This window comes from Lampetra fluviatilis, chromosome 40 (genome assembly GCF_964198595.1).
Source record: "Lampetra fluviatilis chromosome 40, kcLamFluv1.1, whole genome shotgun sequence".
Classification (NCBI taxonomy): domain Eukaryota; kingdom Metazoa; phylum Chordata; class Hyperoartia; order Petromyzontiformes; family Petromyzontidae; genus Lampetra; species Lampetra fluviatilis.
Genome location: NC_136314.1, coordinates 5,640,228 through 5,662,252, shown reverse-complemented (window position 1 = coordinate 5,662,252; position 22,025 = coordinate 5,640,228). Strand labels below are relative to the sequence as shown.

General features: G+C 43.9%; 1 protein-coding gene across 1 annotated transcript; it reads left to right on the top strand.

The window, feature by feature from the left end:
* The first annotated feature begins 449 nt into the window (after positions 1-449).
* LOC144946286 (interleukin-17 receptor A-like) lies at positions 450-21,992 on the top strand. Its single transcript, XM_078875174.1, has 12 exons — positions 450-611; positions 3,252-3,412; positions 7,159-7,180; positions 9,651-9,788; positions 10,799-10,929; positions 12,397-12,517; positions 13,261-13,308; positions 15,157-15,296; positions 17,015-17,089; positions 17,683-17,746; positions 18,609-18,728; positions 20,027-21,992. The coding sequence occupies exons 1-12, from the start codon at positions 605-607 to the stop codon at positions 21,394-21,396; spliced, it is 2,397 nt and encodes a 798-aa protein (XP_078731300.1). The 5' UTR covers positions 450-604; the 3' UTR covers positions 21,397-21,992.
* Positions 21,993-22,025: the final 33 nt, after the last annotated feature.

Here is a 22,025-nt window from a genome sequence, read left to right as displayed (position 1 = left end):
AGATTTGAGGATACAACAACAACAGACAGAGCGAGTTAAACGAAATCGTGCAAAAAAAAATCCAACCTTGCTTACGAAAAAAAAATAGTTTAAAAAAGTGCTATTGAATTTTTGTTTATTATTTTTAGACAAATACACCCGCGGCCACAAGAGGGCGCAATGCCCTCAACTATCAGGGCAAAGATTTGAAGCTTTCGTGACGGCAAGGATTCATATTCTTAAGTTTTTTTCGGTAAAGTCACGTAGGTAAAAAATTAAATTAATAAAAGTAAAATAAAAATCATTTAAATTTTTTACCTACGTGACTTTACCGAAAAAAACTAAGAATATCAGGGCAAAGCTCAACTCGCCAGTGGCACGACCACGAAGTTTGACGTTCGCTCAGCAGCAGCAGCAGACGACGTCACTCTACCTCGCTTTGCATAGACACGAGGAAGTTTCCTCTTCGGTGCCGACAACAGCGTGGGAATAACCCACACACACACAGACTTCTCCTGATGCAAACGAACAATCCGAAATGTAGTGTGTCACTCCGCAATGCTGGTTTTTGTTTTAACTTCGTCTCCTATTCTAATGGACAACATCGTGACGGCGTCCCGTCGCAATGAACGGTAAAGCTTCTTCGCCTTTCGCGCTGTTAATGTCAGTCACTAACCCCACCACCACCACGTTAAAGTCTTCAACGTGTTGTTGTTGTTGTGCATCGTAATGTCGTCGCAACTGTGAATGGAGTCGACCTTCGTGCGTTGAACTTGACGAGATTTTCTGTTCGCGGAGCGAGAGAGGGAGGGACAGCCTTCGTGTTGCTGGACTTGAGGTCATCGCCGGCTTCTTCCTCATCATCATCATCACCATCATCACCACCATCATCATCATCACGCGGCCTTGCTCTTCGTCACGGTCGTGGTTTTGTGTTTGGCCATACTTCCCCACCAAGGTGCTGGTGGTTGCTGCAAGTCGCAAGGCCTAAGCCAGGGAGGGAGGTGAGGGCCAAGGTGGTCGATGATGATGAGGGGGTGAAGCTACCCGCCCAAATGTCGCGATGATCGGTGATGTTACGGTACTCTTAGGTTTTTTTCGGTAAAGTCACGTAGGTAAAAAAATAAGAAAAGTAATATAGCAATAAATGAAAAGAAATCAATCATTTATTATCGTATTTTTATTATATAAATAATAAAATAATACATGAAAATAAATCAATCATTTATTTTATTATGTTATTATTTTTTACCTACGTGACTTTACCGAAAAAACCTCAGAGTATGTGAATCCTTGCAGTCACGAAAGCTTCAAATCTAGAAGAGATGTTACGGATTTATAAGACTCGCACTGCTTAACCACCCCACCGTGTTGTTTGTGTGTGGTGTGGTGTGGCGTGTGTGTGTGTGCCGGGTGGCTAAAGCACAACAAGTTGGCACAGTAGGGGGCACAGGTGGTCCATCAGCCACTCATCTCGGTCATCTCAGTTGACCCGTGGCACCTGCTGGGTCTGCCCCGTGACCTCCTGCCAGCGGGCGTTCGACACTCCACGTGGCCTCAACGTGCACCTAGCCTGGCACAAGCGTCTTGGTGACGTCACCGCCACTTAGTGTGCTTGCAAGCAGGCACTTGCCCCGTTAGTCTGTCGAGGCTACGCGGGGATCTGTGTCTTTGTTGCGACTTTATTGACACCTGGCACAGGTTTTTGAGGTGTTGCGTCTTTCTTTCTTTGAGAGCTCGTCACCATGTGGGAAAGATGAGCTGGGAGATACATAGAGCCTGGGGAGTTGCTGATATGGGTATCATTGCGTACGGCAGGTTGCCAGAGAACTTGGGGAATTCATTGTTGTACTGTCAGCCTATGCCCCCCCCCCGTCTTTACCAACCCCCGCACTCACCAACGTGGTGAAGTATGGTTAAAGTACCTCACTTGATGCAGCAAATCTGGCTGTGACGGTCCCACCTGATGACGGAGACTTGTGTTGCCTCCGAAACGTCGTGATTTTATTATTTTATTAATTTCATTTTTTACCTACGTGACTTTACCGAAAGAATTAAGAGTATGAATCCTTGCAGTCACGAAAGCTTCAAATCTAGAAGTATGGTTAAAATACCGAAGGGTTAAACTAACCCCGTGACCCGTTCTGCGTGGTGAGATACATTTATTATAAATCGTTGTTAGTCATAAATTGTGTTTTTTTTGTTTCCGATGTTACTCATTGATTTGGTGATCGGTGTTTTTTGGTGACCCTTTAATTTGTATCAGTTTACCAGTGTAATTTGTTTAAAGAATGGCCTTGCAAGAAAGAGGATTTCACAAAATGTACTCTGACCTATGAACACAATTCGGAGTTGCACTTCCCAACACACACCTGCTACAGAGACGAATGCTCATGGCACTGTGATCAAACCGAAACGTTCATCCTCAAGAGCAACTACCGTACATGTGTGTGTGTAGTTATTGGTGGCCGGACTGACATCATAAACTAACTGCACTTTAAAATGCAGTTGAAATAGTCAAAATGTAAATTCAAATTAGAAATACAATCATTATAATTGCAGTACATGTGTTTACCCAGATTCGAACCCAGGATCTATCTACGCTCTTTTGCACTGGCACATCCGAGCCGAGCCTGTGCAGGGACCTCACGGTACGAGTGGTTTTCCACTGTCTCTTTGCTGATCTGGCCTTAACAACAAACCCTAAACCGGCTGGGGATTAACCAGGGCCTGGGGTGGAGCTAATACCACAGAAAGCCTTTCCCATTCCGATGACATACGTACGTGTACATCATCGGAATGGAATCGGAAGTAAAAGGTTAGCGGGAGGGCGTGTGGCGCCAGCTCTTGTTGAGTGCGGTCATGTCGCCACGGTTCTCTGCGTTGAGTGCAATGTCTTTTAAAACAGCGGCGCTACGCCTCTTCTTAATAAAATTAACGCTGAGCCGCTTGAACTTTTCTAGATTCAGCGGTGAACGGGACACCCACCTTGCAACTTGCAGACATCTCAGAGCGGGAAAGGGTTAATTGCGTGTGGCGTCAGCGGCACTGCTCGGCTTCTGCGGTGGAAAAAACAACCACTTGGTGACCTCCTGAGCCACCCGGGCTCACTTGGCACGACCTTGGCGTGGCTTGGTTGTGTAGTGGAAAAAGAGGTGTTAGCGGTACCGGTTCAGTGCTCTTAACCCTGAGACAGCCGGCCAGCCACCTCCTGCAGGAGATGTTCGTGCACATTTTTTGTTAACTTCATCTCTCGATACCTGTGCGTTCAGATGGTGGTGCGGGACCTGATCCGGCAGACTTCAAGATGAGGGCTTCCGTGTCGCCCAGAGAGATATCTCTCGTCCTGCTGTGTGTCGTCGTTTTCCTGCTGCCTGCGAACGGAATCGCCGAGGTGGTCCTCCACCTGCAGTCCCTCAGCTGTTCAAATTCAGTAAGTGGTCTTCTTGTTGTAGAATATTTTCAGCTCAGTGGGCTGTACCTGAAAAAAAAAATAGTTTTTCATTACAGATTTTTTTTGTGAGTTCCTTACCTTTCTTGTACTTTGCACTGCTGTCGTGTTTTGTAGTTGAAACTTTCTGACCCGCCCCTACTGGGCATCTGTGAAAAAGAGTTTCATAGCTCATCGGATTCCTCTTGCAGTATAAAGAAAATATTCTGATTATGCTGTATTGTTAGGCCATCGCTGGCTCGATTTGTCTAGCGCACTCACTGCATGCCAGGCACAAACCTTGCTCGTGGCAATTGCTCAGGCCACGTTTGACGGTGACTTCAAGCCTCACAACTGTAAGATTTTGACAGCTTTAGTACCATATTTCCCGGATTGAAAGACACTGCAGAAAGTAAGACTTAACTAAAACTAGATTTTATACAGCGAAATTCACACAAGGCCTCAGAGATGCACGTAAACTAATTCATCCCTTCACATATAAAACTGAATGCATGATTAGCTATGTACGGTACGTATGTATGTTGAACTTCTTTCGCATATACATATATCTGTATGGAGTTCTACGTATGTATGTTGAACTTCTTTCGCATATACATACATCTGTATGGAGTTCTACGTACGTATGTATGTTGAACTTCTTTCGCATATACATACATCTGTATGGAGTTCTACGTACGTATGTATGTTGAACTTCTTTCGCATATACATACATCTGTATGGAGTTCTACGTACGTATGTATGTTGAACTTCTTTCGCATATACATACATCTGTATGGAGTTCTATGTACGTATGTATGTTGAACTTCTTTCGCATATACATACATCTGTATGGAGTTCTACGTACGTATGTATGTTGAACTTATTTCGCATATACATACATCTGTATGGAGTTCTACGTACGTATGTATGTTGAACTTCTTTCGCATATACATACATCTGTATGGAGTTCTACGTACGTATGTACGTTGAACTTCTTTCGCGCCGTACGCAGCCAACCGTGCTAATGGGATAAATAAAACCCGACATAAAACTAAAATAAAACCAAACAATAAAAACAATATAAAAGGCACGTAATCTACGTAAACTGGAATGCAAATGACAATGTGTTTTATTATGGTAAGTTTTATGGCAAGAAAAATGCATCCCCAACTTTTGTGTCATCTATGCAGGGGTGTAAATGTACAATAATAGTACTTTTCTTTATGTAGAGTATTTTTTTTTTCTCTTGAGGGTTCTTCTTGTCATTTACAGATTTAATAAATGCGCGTTATGTTCCACAGACTGTGAGGATTACAGCATGCTGTACGAAAGACAGCACTCACATTGCACTACCCCTGCACAACCAATGCTCACACTGCCACCAGTCTCAGCACTGTGACAGTACTGACACTAGCATGCAGCATGCAGCAGCATGCAGCAGCAGCAGCAGAATTTTACTTCGTTAAATAAAATATTTTTACAATGGGTCTGTGCGCAGTAACGTTGAAACGCTTTCTCTAGAGTCATTACCTAAAATCCCTCTGGCTGACTCAGGACTGAGCGGTGTGAGACTTTGTGGCACATACATTTGATGCCGAGCACAATTGTAAGTTGCATGTCCAGTTGACTGGTTACAGAACACGTACACATCCCAGTTATTCTCAACACTGCTGGATAAGGGCTTCCCCTAGCCACCGTCACCTCTCACAATCACGCGGTGGTAATAATGCACCGATCACCTGCATACAAACTGATTTCTTTGCTCCATCTCATCAGTGGACGTTCTCTTGGACGCGTTCCATTGCTTGGCCATGTGCATCGCAGTTGGTGTGCGATGTTATAAGTTTACTCGGCCACCTGAATGAATCAATGTTTCTTCACCGCTGGCAGCTTCGGGTTAGCATTGCTAATCATTAGACATTAGTAACGGGTGAGTCTAATCGCTGGGGGTTTACGATTAACTTTCATGGGTGGTAATGTTGAGGAAATATTATTTTTCACAGTGAATACAACCTCTGGGAAACAGCAGTCACAACTCAGTCGAAATGTATTATTTCATTGCATATTTTTTTTTTATGTAATATTAATGAAGCCCATGGGCTACATACTGCAATAACCAGGAAATATCACCGTGGTCTCCGGATTGTAAGAAGCGCCGGAAAGTAAGAGGCACCCAAAATTTGTGGCCTATGTGACTTTACCGAAAGAACCAAGAGTATCTTCTTGGTTCTTTCGGTAAAGTCACGTAGAAGGGAAATAATAAACTAATAAAAATAAAACATAACAGACTTGTTCTTCACCTGATGACGGCTGCTTGTGTTGTGGCCGAAACGTGAGAATTGTATTTTATAATGTTTTATTTGTATTATTTTATTATTTCCCATCTACGTGACTTTACGGAAAGAACCAAGAAGATGAATCCCTGCAAGCTTTTAATCGAAACCAAGAGTATGATTATATGTGTCAATAAAGTAATGAATACTGGGGAAAACGCGTGCTTTATAACCTGGAATGTATGGTATATCTGGCTATATGTACAAAGCCACTTCACATTTGTTCCATCAATCCCCATAACAAAATTCTGGCCAGTTGGTACATATTACAGGAAATGAAAATCCCAGTAAACATGGAACGTTGGATCAACGCTGGTCCAATGCTACCAACCATATGCCAATGTTGGCCCAATGTTGCATGTTTACTGGAATGTTAATTCATTGGTGTTCAGCACTATATTATTATTTCACTATTCTTTTATGTTTTTGTTGTAAAATATAGCTTTTTGCTTTGAACAGGGCCCCATAGTTTAGATGGAGTGCTCTTGCCAACATCGGGTAGCCCAGCAGAATTTTTTTTTATAAGCCGGAGTCTACCGATGGGACCCAGAAGGTCATAACTAGCAGCTAGTTTGCTTCCATGAACAAATGTTGCTAGATAATATTTGTCTTGAAAGCCAGTAGGCTGATGGACTACAACTTGTTTTATTTAAGTGTGGAGACAAGCGTAATGGAGTTCTGCTCTGTACGCTTTATCTGATAAATATGTTTTCGTGACAAACAGTCGTGTCAAAGTGAACCAGAATGGTCCTTGATAAGATTAGTAATGGAACACTGGGTATGTGTGTGATTGCCAGCAAATCCTAGGGGATTATGGTGTTTTTTGTTGCTATTTCATTTATACCTGATGATGATTGCTTGTGTTGCAATCTAAACGTCGTATGCTAGTATTTAATTTATTATTTTATCTTTATACGTGACTTTACCGAAAGAACCAAAGAGTATGGTGTTTTTACTTATGTTTAGTGGCTCAATCAAACTAATACTGGTAGGAACCTCCTGGTTACACCAGCCCACAGGGGATTATTGTGTCCGTCCGTCGTGCAGGGAGGGGCTGGGTGGGGAGGGAGGGGCTGGGTGGGGAGGGAGGGGCTGGGTGGGGAGGGTGGGGCTGGGTGGGGGGTGGGAGGGGTGGGGCTGGGTGGGGAGGGGCTGGTCACCCCGTGGTGCCCTTATAAAACTCAACGTTTAACCGGCTTGTGCCCGCCCTCACAGTCGAGCATATTTGCGGAATACACCACGCCGCCGTTGACCCTGGCCATTGACCGAGCAACCCAACGTTCCTACCAGCTCCCTCTGCAGGAATGTATTTAAGATTTGTCTTTCGAGTGTATAGTTTTCCAGGTGAATGACTTGATTATTCTTTCATTGTGGATGTGTATTTTAAATTCTCAATGCTTTTGTTTTGCTTTTCAGGATATGAATTGTTCAATATTTGGTAAGTGTTTTCAATTATTTGTTATGGTTTGGTGTGGGCTCGTATTAAAGTCAAATAAGGTTATATCACAGAACAAAGATTGAGGGCCGCTAAAGTGATCTCTTATTCACCACCAGAAAGCACTGCACTTTCCCACACATCCTTTCCCACACTCCCAGCTTACAGACATTTCATGAATACAATTATCACCTGATTAAGTGATAAACTAAACTTTATCAGATCGGATTTCTTGTGTGCAGTGTTAAAAGTATGGAAGAGCGGTTAGCACATTGCACTTTGAACCGAAGGGACCTGAGTTTAATTCGTGGCCATGGCTAACCTCGGAGGCGAGTGACATCAGAACCTGTCCTGGGTCCCCCATTCACCAACCAGCGTGGTGAAGTATGGTCAAACAAATCCCACAACCAACACAGCACACAGAAGCCTTTATCTGGCAGTAAATTGATGTTCTAGATTTGAACTTTTCGTGACTGCAAGAATCCATTCTCTTTGGTTCATTCGGTAAAGTCGCGTAGGTGAAAAATATAAATAAAACATTTTACTCAACAATTTTTTTTGTGTGTATATTTTTCACCTACGTAACTTTACCGAAAGAACCAAAGAGTATAGTAAATTGATGGACTGTAAATTATCGTTAGTAAGATAATGTATTATACTATGGTAATTAGTTTGTTTATCTATGGCCTTTATATTCGACTTTTTAAAATAATATGTTGATTAGCATTGTGGGTAAGTGTACTTTCTGAAGATCTGATTTAAAACAAATATTTAAATCAATTATACCGTGTTGTCTTTTCCGAAGTGAAATAACAGTTTTTTTACATTCAAGTGCTCGTTGTTTAGTCTCTGCATTTCATTAAAGACTCATCCATTTTGAGTAAACAGCTTTCAGCAGAATTCACATGAACATTTATGTGTTTACGTGAGCAACATTTACCGGCCAAACATCCAGGGATCCCTCCGGCAGTCTGCGGAGCAGCGAATGCGCTTAATTAAATGAGACGCAATGCAGACTTGTCACTTCTCATTCGATTTATATTGGACTGTACCACCATATGGGCAGTTTGACGATTTTGGATGTACATTTCAGACACTTTAAACTTGTGCAGGATTTTCATGGTTGTGCCCCATTACTCTCTGATGCGTTTTGGGGTTACGCCGCTTGTTGTTCAACACGATGTCCGACGTTCCGCTCCACGTGCTGGCAACAGCGCAAAATGTTGAACATCATGCCAAACAACATAATAAGATATCATGGGACCGTTTTGCCAGTATCAAAGTATGAAGAATAAGTATAGGTTTTACTCCTTCTAGAATTAAAACAGGTGTTAAGATGTATAGGCTAGTCAGTTTCAAAGGACAATTCATAAATGATCAGAACATGTTTGTTTGCATGTTCATCTCAAGTACGTGTGGTTAATGCAGACATGATCCCTTGCAAAAAGTATCTGATTGGTGTTTGAATATCTTAACACCTGTTTTATTGCCAGAGTGGGTAAAACCTATTCTCATTTTTAATAACATGAATAACATTGTTATGCAAGATATCACTAAAACATGAATCGTAATACAATCTGCGACACCTACGTATTAAGTTATTTGTTCGATGTTTTCCTCCTCATTCCAAACCACATGGCCATACTGTCGAAATCTTAGGTCCCTCACTTTGAATCGACAACATTACATACCCCCCCCCCCCCCCCAAGTTGTTTTGATGTCTTCAGTTCTCTTCTCATCTCTCGGTCTTGCTCCATCGCAGCATGCGCACTACTGTTCCTTCAATCGTTTTTTCTTCCTCCTTCCTCATTGTCCGGCTCTCCGCTCCATACAATACCACGGGTCTGATTGCAGTTTTGTATAACTTGACTTTTAAGCGTCATCGGTCTGTTCCTGTCGGACACTATTCCGGTCAACAAACTCGACACGTAAGAATAGGTTTTACCCTTTCTGGCAATAAAACAGGTGTTGAGATGTTAAAACACCAAACAAGAAACCCTTTGCAAGGAATCATGTCTGCATTAACCACATATACTTGTGGTGAACATGTAAACTAAAACATGCTCTGATAGTATATGCATTGTCTTTGAGACTGATTGGTCCACACCAGAGACAGCTTTCTTTAGAGCCTCGTCTCAAACAGTGTTAGACCAGAGGACGCCAAAAGACGAACAGCACAAAGGCAATGCCGCTGTCAGGGCATGGAGAGCTCGGGGTGAGGTGCTACATCATGGGACCTCCTTTGCCAGTATCAAAATATAACACATCTGTCATCAGGAATGTGGCCTTCAAATAAAATAATAAAATATATAATGGATGACATTATGGAGTAATGGCCTTTCTCTCTGTCAGATATTTGCATCTCATCCAACCATAAATTATCTCTTTCCCTTTCAGCCTTCTCAGCATCTTCCCTCTGTACTGCTAATGACATGCACTCTGTGTAACCATGTGATGTTTCTTTTGCTCTTAGTGGGACCGGCTGATGTCTGCATTCATGGCTGGACCCCCTCGAATCCCATATTGGAGTCGATTGAGACCGCTTTACTGGATGTGGGCCAGGAGGGGCCTATCGCTGTCCTCAACATCACATGGAGGTTTCTTACAGAGGGTACGTGAGCATTTGTTGCATGGAGTATCAAAATCCCTTTGAACGTACACAAAACAAATCCTTATGAGTTGCTGTGGAGCAAAGTAGGAAAAAGCGGTTTTAAAGTAATGTTTCGCTTTCTCCTCTAAAACAATTGTTTTTTTTTACACGTAGGCTTTCACGACCAATATTATCCGTGATAGAGGTTTTTTTGGGGGTTAGATCGCGTAAATATAAACGTGCCGTTAAACAGGAGGATGTATCCACAATTCTGGCTGCCGCCTGATGATGCTGGCTGTAATTACCGGCGAAACGTCACGGTACTCGAATTGTAAACGCTGTGGGTTTACTCTCCAGCCTCGCTTGAGGATTAGCCGCGCTCGTGAGGAAACGAATATCTTTGCACTATGCCCTGCGGTTAAAACTCTGCTCTTCACTCATCGGGGGGGTCAGCGACTCAGTGCGGGCGAGAAAGCAAATTTCTATAAGAAGCAATAAAAACGGACGTCACGTTCTCCATCTTCACCACCCTCCTCTGTAGCTAAACAATTTCCATGTCCGTTTTACAGCTCGCGATTTACGTGCAGTTTTCATTGCTCGTGTTTTAGTTTTTACGCGGGCTTTCCAGTAGATGTGGCAGGTTGCGTGTGGTGGAGTAAAGTTGGGGTGCACCGTCACCTCTTCCAGCAAGTCTGGGCAGCGTGAAAGAGTTCACCAAATACCTCTAAAGTGTCCTCCCGTGGAGGCCATTCTGCCAGCAGTGGTGTGAGCATGCAATTGCAGGACTGCACCTAAACCTAAGCCACAATTACCCCCCCCACACCATTAACCATGGTAATTGAGAGTTGACTGCGTACAGGAGGGCTGTGGTTTTGGCTTGTGGTTTGCGGGGAGTGATTTTGTTTTACGATTGTGGACAGTGTGCGACCCGGGTGACGCTTGCAAATGAGGCTGCTGACCTGGGCTATTTTGAGTTTTTTCCTGTTTGAGCAAATGATACCTGAAACGTTCCGTGTGACCGTGCCTTGCAGCCAGCATCAAGTACCTGAACGGCACCGAAGTGTGCGTGAGAGAAGATGGCGTCAACGGCGCGCCCGTGTGTGTGCGGTACCAGTACCACACACAGTTTACCAGCCAAACTAAAGGCCGCACCCTGCAGCGGGTGAGTGTCTGTCCCCGACAACATGAACAGACCCTCTTCTTGGTTCTTTCGGTAAAGTCACGTAGAATGGAAATAATAAAATAATAAAAATAAAACATAATAAAATAATTCTCACGACGTTTCGGCCACAACGCAAGCATCCGTCCTCAGGTGGAGAGCAGGTCTGTCGAGAAGACAGAATTCAGACTCTATTATGTTTTATTTTTATTATTTCCATTCTACGTGACTTTACCGAAAGAACCAAGAAGATGAATCCCTGCAGTCACGAAAGCTTTAAATCGAAACATGAACAGAGTTGCAAAGGCCATTAAGCTAGAACAATATGCAGTATTGAGTCGGTGCTGCATTATTTTGCAACGGTTAGCAAAAAATTGCACATTGGACCCGAGTTCGATTCCTCGCCATGGCTGACACCTGTGACGAGCAATGTCTGAACCAGTCCTGAACTATGCCCTTTGCCAATCCGCACTGACCATCGTGGTGATGTATGGTCAAACAAAGCGTCCGACCAGCAGTGTGGGAAGTGTTGTGGTTTCACGCTTCAACACACCGGTGGGCTAAAGCAGTAAACTATTTGTCTTTTGTCAACGTGACACTTTTTTACTGATTGGCCGTGTCGGGTGGTGGAGGGTTACGACACATTTATAAATAATGCGATATAAACCCAAAAACGTTGATTATGAGTGTGGGAAGGGCTTCATCCAACGGTGGATTGACATTATTGTCACCTGGCGTAAGAAAAGGGCTTGCTCGGCAGTTGTCCTTTTGCAGTGGTAGGCAATGATGGGTTTATTGTGCTGGTGAGTTCTAATAGCGATTGTCTTACGTGTGGCTAGAATTAAAAGTCCCATTGTTGGAGCTTGTTGTGGGAATATTGTGGGAATATTGACATGCAAACCATGCTGGGAATTCCTGACTTCCTGTTATGTTCTGTGGTCTAAAACACCCGTCTGTGTATATTATACTTCATTTAAACTCAGGTACCAGCTCAGTGCGATATCTGAGTTCTGAGCCACCCGGCGACCTCACGCTTCAGTTATTTCTTCTCGTATCGCGTTCTCACTGCTGGTGAGCACAGGCCCCGAAGGCTCAAAGTCCCAGGCAGTCGGCAACAAACAGCACCGCTAATACTCACAGTGAATGATGTAAGTGATAAAGAGTTGGGTGTCTTGAATTGAGCGAGGTTATAGTTTGAACAGAAGCAAATGCAAGAGGGGCATTGGAATGGCTTTGTTAAGAGCTAATGTTATAATTGTCTTCCCATGATGCTATTTGCACAAATTACCATCTCCCTTGCATTTCAATTAGGAAGGCAATTATAAAAACTGCAGGATTTACATTAAATTGCAATCGTTGGCATGAGGTTGTACTCTTACACTTTTCAAAATCAAATGGGATATTGTCTAAATGGCCACTTTATTTTGATTGCCTTGCACTTAAACATCATGCTGTTCTCTTTGCGTACAGTGGCAGTACAGCTTCACTGGATTTGAAGTGGAACAAAACAAGACCTATGAGATCAACGTCAAAAACCTGCCCAGGCATTGTGACCGAGACACAAATCCACGAAAGACGTACCTAGCCCCAGGCGAGTGCTGCACCAACTGCCAGTGTAGTCGGAGTGACTATTTAATATTTACATTTTATCAGGTAAGGGCTCACTGAGCTATGTAGCTCTTTTTTAGAAATGACCTGGCCACAAATGATAGCGCAACGAAGTGGCTTATCATGATGTCGAAATTTATATTCAGCTAAATACTCAAAGCGCATGTCGAATCTAAATGTGAAGGGAAAAACTGGAGGATCCGGAGAAAAACGTGCTAACTCCAAATTTACAGCAGGCTTCAGGGTCGGGATCGAACCCACGACCTCCTGTATACCAGGCGAGGTAGTTAACATCTCCTAGCCACCGTGGACAATCGCTTTACATCGTTGTCACGAAGGCTTTCCCAAGTTATCTGCATCTCTTATGGTTTTGTGATGCGACAATCCATCTAGCTGCTGCACATGAGCTGATTTCATCGCTCCATCTCCATGGTGGACGTTGTCTCAGGTGCGTTTTCCTCCTTTGGGTGCCATTCCTTCGCCAGTCTTGACCTCTGGGCATCATCCCTTGCTCAGCGTGATACAATTTGCATATCAACTTAGCCAAAGTGAGGGAAAAGCTAATTACAGGCAAAGACAAGATAGTTAACATAAAATAAATCTATTTGAGGGGGCAGTCAATTTGAGACCAACTCCGATCAACATGCAATAATCTGCAACTCCGGTAAATTATTTAGAACACTGTTTTCTCTTAACATTATGCACTTTTATATTTAATTAACACAGGCTGCAAAGAAACACCGATGAAGATGACCTTTTACTGCATTCACACGGGTATGGAACAACTGCTCAAGAGTTGCACTTGCGATAAATACCGGGCACACATATCAGTGCGTCACGTGTGAGAATGAATCAGTAGCGATTTGTGCTAATTTATATGCTAACCTGACATGATAGCTAACGGCGTGAACACAACTGTACCAATGAGACGACAAAAATTATAACACGAAGTGAGCTGTGCCGTGCCAGCCTGTTACGGCTCAGCAGGGACCAGGTCGTTTTTCCACTGCAGAAGCCAAGCCGTGCCACTTACGTAAAAAATGGAATGAAAGAGTCGCATGTAAGTGACGCTGCGACGTTGTGGACTGAGTTATGCCACAGGCAATGAACGTGCTGGTAGCCCCTCCTCTGGCCCTGCTTGGCCCCATGTCTGATCCAGATGTCTTGTGAGATCAGCGTATCACGGTTTGGTTCTGGATCGGCATGGTTAATAGCCAGTGGAAAATAGGATGTGTCTGTGGAAAACGTATACGGGAGATGAAATATATTTTTACGGCAACAAATAGTGACCATCATATTGCTGGGTTGGAGCAGTGAATCATTCGACATTATAGGCCATGGCCAATCCACTGCTGGATGAAGGCCTCCCCAAGCTGCCATCACCTGCCGCAAACCTGAAATGTAATGATCCACCTGGCACCTGAGTGAAGCATTCAATGCTCGATTAATACCAATGGTATGAAAGCTCCCCGTTATCAGTGAGGAAGCAGATTATGGTTGTTATTTTTTTTGTATATTGTAGCGTGCATATTTTGCATGTGCCAACCCTTCTATCCATATTAACCTTGAGGGTGCAAGCAAGTAAGGCCATGAAAGATACTGAATAACTATTAGCAGTACACTTCTGGTGTTATTGAAGAGTAATCCTTTCCTGTTCCAAGATGTCTGCAAGTTGCAGGCTGGGTGTCCCGTTCACCGCTGAATCTCGGAATGCACAAGCGTCAATTTTATTTAGAGAGGTGTCGCATCGTTTTTTTTAAAGACATTGTACTCACCGCAGAGAACTGTAGTGACATAACCGCACTCTATGATACATGTTACCAAATTGTGCTATGCGCCCTCCCGCACGGCCTTGTGGGAGCCTCGGTACCGTCTTCCGGCCTGAAGACGTACCGATTAAGTCATTTTATTTAGTGACGTTTACGTATTATCATCAGAACAGAATCGGAAGAAAAACTGCTGGATGTAATTTCCTTCGAAAGTCCGTACCCGTTTAAATGTTGTGAGGTTACTCTCCAACAACAACGCCGGTAGTGCTGCTGCTGAAGCAGTCATAGAGTTGACACGGATGATTGCCGTGGTGGAGGGTTTACGACACACATTTATTTTTTATAGGTCGTGAAAGCCTCCGTGCTAAAAGTAGATGCAATGTTGCTATTTGTTTTCCCGATTGAGTAATTTGTGGGTAATATTTCGAACGTGTACCATGACGCCGACACGAACGTGGCCTTGTCCTTTTCAAATAACAACGCGGGATCTGCAACGACCGCCGTGGAGCGGACGACGCGCGGTGCGTTTATGGCGGATACACCCGCAGTGTTAAGCAGGGCGGCCGCGGGGTTCGAACCGCATTTGGCTGCTATAAATATCCACGTGGTGAGCTACTGTATTGAACTACCATTTCTGGCCACGTCTCTTCTGAAAAAGAGCTTTATAGCGCAGTGGGCCATACCTGTTATAATAAGACATTGTTTATAGTTTGTCACTGTGAAGAGTGGAAACACTAAGGGAAGCCTTTGCCATGCAGCGAGATTTTAATGGATAACGAAGAATGTTATGATGATGATAATAATAGTTGTGCATCTCTGAGTGTAAAGTCGGGCGTGTGCTCTGACGTGACAGGCAAGAGCTGGGAGCCAGAAATCTCCGCTACTATGAGCGACGCTTTCCTGCACATCGCTTTCACAGCAAGCAACCACTCGCGAAACTACACGCTGCGGGTACAGGGCCATGGTGTAAATATACATCGGCAAATTACGCAAGTAAGCTCCTCACAAATTTGTTGAGTGCGTTTACACCGTTGTGCGAGTGTTGTGTCGCGCTTAAAGAATGGCCGTGTTAAAAAGTATCCACACACCAGGGGTTGCTGTACTTTTCCACACACCCTGCTACACACTCGTTACTTTTAAATGCAGCAGCTCCTATGTCGTTAGATTTCTTTATTAAACATGTTTTTAACGTAAATGTTTCTCTTTTTCATCTTTTCCCCCAGCTTGATTGCGATTCTGCTCTTTGTTTCCATGTCACGATAAAAGGTGTCAATTTGTATCTCTCAAAAAGCAATGTAATCATCCAACTTTAGGGAACGGGTCGAGGAAGGAGATATCACAGAACTACTTCTGAGATAAATTCGAGGGATCTCTTATTTATACTACGGAGTACGGCACTTTCCCGCACATCTTGCTACAGAATACTATTTGTCGAATGACACAAAAATCTAAATATATATAGATTTTTTCAAGCTGGATATTTTTTTTTTTACCAAATAAAGGGAAAAATCTTACGTGATCTAATGGGGTTTTTGCAAAAAGCATCAATGTATAGGAGATCACTGGTGGAGCGATACGTGCACTGGACTATAATCCTCCTGACCTGAGTTCAACTCGTAGCTATGGCTAATATTGGTGACAAATGGTATCTGAACTGGTCCTGTGGACCCCAATCCACCGACCCACACTGACCAGCGCGGCGAAGTATCGTCAAACAATCCTGATGACGGACACGACATGGTGAGGCCTTCATCCAGCTGTGGATTGACAAAGGGCTGCAATTACTATTGCTTTGAATTCGTCTAGCATAGCATGTTCCAGTACATCACAATTTCAGATGGCTCACTATAAAATTCACACGGTAACTTGATTCAAGCTTTATTTTTGGTCGGGTTCAAATTCATTGCCGCCGATGCCGTTGCACCTTCTGCCATATCCCATAGCGATTGCAAAGTTGACGACTGGCCTCTGTCTTCTTGGTTCTTTCGGTAAAGTCACGTAGAAGGGGAATAATAAAATAATAAAAATAAAACATAATAAAAATAATTCTCACGACGTTTCGGCCACAACGCAAGCAGCCGTCCTCAGGTGAAGAACAGGTCTGTCGGAAAGACAGCGTCTGAATTCAGACGCTGTCTTCACCTGAGGACGGCTGCTTGCGTTGTGGCCGAAACGTCGAGAGAATTATTTTATTATTTTTTATTATTTCCCTTCTACGTGACTTTACCGAAAGAACCAAGAAGATGAATCCCTGCAGTCACGAAAGCTTTACATCGAAATTTAACTGGCCTCTGAGGACCACAATTACAAGATCCCCACGAACCGGCTCTAATCCTTCCCTTCCCTTGGTCGCTCTGGTTGCCACGAGCTTGCCCTCCTCCATCCTGCACATGCTCCTCCCATTTCAACCTCCTCTTCCTCGTTGCAACTACTCTTTTTGGCTTGCTTACACTATCCCCTGCCACGGTATTCCCAGCTTCCTCTGCGTATGCCCGCATTCATCAATGCCAGCGGGGTCATTGCATAACATAGCTAGGAGTTAATATTTTCCGTTTGCAATGCAAACCGGTGTGAACTAAAGGGGGACATTTGACTTCAGTATATTGTGCATACTGGTCACAGATGTTTATTTCTATCGTTGCTTTGGTTGGTGCCATGCCCACATCATGTGCTCGAATTCACGTGTGATTACGCAACACCTGTTTTGGTAGGACATAGCGGAGCGGATTGAGATGAACATTACGGCTTTCAAGAAGCCACTTGAGTATGCAGAGTACACAATTACGGTAAGAGAATTAACTGGTTGATATTAAAATCGCCGATGCCACATGTAGTGCCTACTGTTGTGGCTAATGCTGTTTTTTTTTAAGATTACTGATAGGCCCCTTATAATAGCCAATCTGGGAACTCAATACAAACATGATACATGTTCATATACAGGCAATTACCATCTGGGTCTTTCTCAGTGCACTGATGAATGAATGCTGCTGAAATGAACTCCCAGAAGGCCGTAGGGCTGATGGGTTTCGTAAAAATAATCACATTTATTTTTATGCGGACACAGATATATGGAGGCAGTCTGCTTATCTATTTTTTAAATGATCTAAGTCTGATTCTTCATTCAGACCTGTTAATTTTGTCTGATCATAGTCGTACTGTGGTCTTTGGTGGGCAGTCGTCATCTGTCACGCTTGTTGGTTTTAGTCCACTCAGTCAAAATTGACTAAAATAAAAATACGAAGAATACTTTTTAAAATAATATTTTCGACGCTAACTTCACAAACAAAATTAAATCTGCGAATCGCCTGACGGAATGAAGGCTTCTGAAATGGACTGGCTTAGCAGCTTGTTACTAACAACATTTATTGTTTCTTCACAGCTGAAGCCATACTTTGCACTCTGCGGAGACGCATGCGACGAGCTTGTCAAAACCTTTTCATTCTGTACGTATCTTGCACAGCAGCAGCTCATTTGCTAAATTTAACCTTTTCCCCTTCTGACGACGTACGTATGCGTCATCAGTTTTTATTCCGATTCCTTTCCGATGATGTCCGTGTACATCATCAAAACGAAAACGGAAGAAAAAATTTAATAGCTTTCATATTCTTAGGTTTTTTCGGTAAAGTCACGTAGGTAAAAAATTAAATTTAAAATTAATGAAAGTAAAATAATAAAAAATAAAATAAAAATCACGACGTTTCGGAGGCAACACAAGTTTCCGTCTTCAGGTGGAACCATCACAGCACGATAGCTGTATCAAGTGAGAGAAATTCCAAGAAAACAGTCCTTGTATATATACTGGTTGAGGGTGGGAGGAGCTACGGTAGGCCCTGAATATTATTTTTGTGAGGTTCGGTGCGGCTGAATTTTTTACCTACGTGACTTTACCAAAAAAAAACGAAGAATATGAATCCTTGCAGTCACGAAAGCTTCAAATCTAGAATCAAATAGCTTTGTTGGTACCGAGGCTCCCACAAGGCCATGCGGGAGGACGTGTGGCAGAGTTTGGCGCCAGCTATCGTAGAGTGCGGTCGTGTCGCTATGGTTCTCTGCGATGAGTACGATGTCTTCAAAAAAACAACAACGGCGCTATGCCTCTCTAAGTAAAATTCACGCTGAGCCGCTTGTGCGTTCCGAAATTCAGAGGTGAATGGGACACCCACACCCTGCAACTTGCACCTCCGATTAGCACAGTTGGCTACGTACGGTGCGAAAGAAATTTTGCACACATATAAATGGTTAATTTCTCACGCCCGGTTATGCGCTGGCCAGAAAGCACTGACGTTTGAAACGTGCTGTTTGCAGATCCACCTACACCAAGTCCGCCCCCGCCTTTACAGGTGAAGTCGCCGATCATCGTAATCCTTGTGATTTTGATTTTCCTCATGGTCTTCCTCGCCATGGCCTTGGCTTACTACAAGAAGGGTAAGTTAACGTCGTTAGTTTTGTCACCCACACCGCACAGATGATTTGCAGCCGCTGTGACGGCTGTGGGACCTGCCGTGGCATCACGGGAAGCAAAACTGCAGTGCAACACAGACGGGTAGCTGGTTTGATTCAATCTCCCGGCGTGCCAGTTGAAATGACGGATGGCCAAGAGAGTATAGATGTGTACACCACATTTTGTCAATCGGCGGGTCCGCGTGCGGTGGGGTAAAGTGTGAGCACTCCCACCTCTTCCAACGCATTCCAGGTTCAGCATGGAATAGTACACCAAAAACCCTCTCGAGCTCCCTCCAGTGGAGACCCTTTCGCCAGCATCGGCATGAGCGAGCAATTGCAGGGCTGCACCTTTTAACATTACCACAGACTGGTACTATCTGTGTGTGGTGGCTCTTCACAAGGTGTGATTCCTGATCATTTGTCGAGCGACGGAAAACCGACGGAGGAGCAGGGGGCCCCGTCTCTGCCTGTGATGGTCTGAAGTTTTGGTGCGAGTCAACGCTGGGACTGAAATCGGCCGGGTATTTGTGTTATCCCGTGCAAAATCTTGAGGCCAGAACTTGCTCTAAAGCACGAGTAAACATTTAATAAACATTTCGATTTAAAGCTTTCGTGACTGCAGGGATTCATCTTCTTGGTTCTTTCGGTAAAGTCACGTAGAATGGAAATAATAAAATAATAAAAATAAAACATAATAAAATAATTATCACGACGTTTCGGCCACAACGCAAGCAGCCGTCCTCAGGTGGATACCTGTTCTCCACCTGAGGCGTTGTGGCCGAAACGTCGTGAGAATTATTTTATTTTTATTATTTTATTATTTCCATTCTACGTGACTTTACCGAAAGAACCAAGAAGATTTAATAAACAATTGGTATTCACACCGTGTCTAATTGCAACTGCGTTTCAAGACGCTGTACAGCAAAGCGAATGGGATAAGGGTGTCTATGGAAAAAGAGACGGTTAATAAACGGGAGGAAAAACTTGAGCCTGAAGTTGAACAGAGGTCGTGAGTCAAAAAGCGTGGCTAGCAAGGGATTTTCCGACCTTGGGGGCAGCAGAGGAGAAAGAATGACCTCACTCTTGTCATTCAATCATTGTATTACTTTCCTCTGCCTGGCTCTCAAAAATATGCTAAATGTATAAACCGTATCACATGTAATTAGTTTTATTGCACGCAGTGCACAATTGTAATCTGCGAGTGTTTGTCTTGCATTTTATGTAGGGGTTACAATTATTAGTTTCGTCGTTAAGTGTTAACATGTTCTTGAATATTTCAGGTGAAACAAGATGCAACACACCGGAAGTTAAGTACTTCCCACCGAGGAGCCCCAGGAAAGTTCTGATCGTCTACTCCCAGGACCACGCGCTTTTCCGAGACATCGTTCACCAATTTGCAAATTTTCTTCAGAGAAACTGCAACGTTGAAGTGGTCCTTGACCTCTGGCAAGTGAACAATATCGCAGAGGTCAGCTACTTGCCGTGGCTGTCCAAGTATATCGATGACCCGGACGTGGCCATCATCATAGTGTGCTCCAAGGGAGCCCAGGCCAAGTGGCAAGCAATGTGCTGCCCGTCCGCGAAAATCAAACTCAAGGAGGACTCAAAATCGCCCCTGGGAGACACGTTCACCCCGGCGATGAGCCTAATCGCCAGCGACTTCCAACGGGGCTCGTACGGAAAGTACTTGGTGGTTTACTTTGACGATGGCAGCAGCAGCAGCAAGGACATTCCCCTTCCGTTGCACGTGGCCGTTAAATACAAACTCATGAAGCACTCGGAAGAGCTCTTCTTTCGGATTCATAACATGGAGCAGCACGCGCCGGGCACCAACTACAGCATCCCTAGCGTCTCCGGAGATTATTACCACACGGACCGACGCGGCCAGGAACTGAAGGCGGCACTGGACAAGTTCAGGCAGTGGAAAGCAGAGCACCCACACTGGTTCGAAGAAGAGACCAGCGGTAATCATCACAACGCCCCGGGAGAAGACTGTGAAGACGCAGGTGATGACGGTGCTGAAGGCAATGGGTTGCTGGAAACGAGGCTGCTGTATGTGAAACCAGATTGTACGTCTGCAAGCTACAGAAATGTCAATCTACAGCCCAGCGTTACAGAGGCCGTCAATATGCACACCGTTCCAGTGGGAAACGTTTGCCTCACTGCAGAGTGCAACATTCAGCCACCAGTAATGTTGGAAACCATGAATGATGATGCACAGGGACAAAACAACAGCTTGCAGCTTGTACCAAGTTGCGGCTGCGATGTTTCGGACCCACTTCTTATGGTTCACGCCGTTACGTCAAATGAGGGTCCTGCCGCAATGTGGAATCCTGTTCACCAGCCGTTTCAGAGACCGGACATGTCCAATGGATTACTGCCAGAAGCCCAGTTCGTGCAGTTTCCAGATAGGGTCTTCCACCAGGATCTAGTATACCCAGAGATGTATCACGTTCACGCGGACGTCAATTTGCCGCCACAACTTGAAGATCAATGCTTGTCCATGTTTGGCGATGGACACGTGGGGTTACACGACGATCTAAGGAGGTCACATGGTTGTTCAGGTGGTGATGGTCTTAGGGATGACGATGCCCCATTATCAGAAGACGCAATGAAGCACCTCATGCAAGTGATGCTCCAAAGACAGTAGAAATAACTGGACTTTACTGGGTTGCATTTCCCTTAAGTTACCAGAAAAGGTAAACTACTATTTAATGACACTTTTACATTTATAGACTAAGCCTTTTCCGATTTAGAAACGAATACTCATGCAAGATGATTTACACCGGATAATTATTTTTGCAACCGGTTGGAAATGATGCTGATGATCTTTGTCAAAGGAACTCATTTTTTATATCCAAATGCCCTTGCTTAGGAATGTTGAGGTACATGGACTGGTCACATCTCTTTCGATCTACAATGTGTATAACTTTGTGCACAGTTATCCATAATTATTTGATTTTAGTACCGTAACTCTAGAAACACTACAAAACAATGTTGCTGAACATGATCACTTTAAGCCTTGTACTGTGGGGGGTAAACTGCTGCAATAAACTCTATAATGAAAATTGTAAACCACTCCAAACAACTTTATTCCCACCACAACAAAAAAAGTGTAAGAAACCCGATACGATAACTACTGTTCAATTTTCAGCAATATATACATGTACAACTTCTTGGTTCTTTCAGTAAAGTCACGTAGAATGGAAATAATAAAATTTAAATATAAAATAATTCTCACGACGTTTCGGCCACAATGCAAGCAGCCGTCCTCAGGTG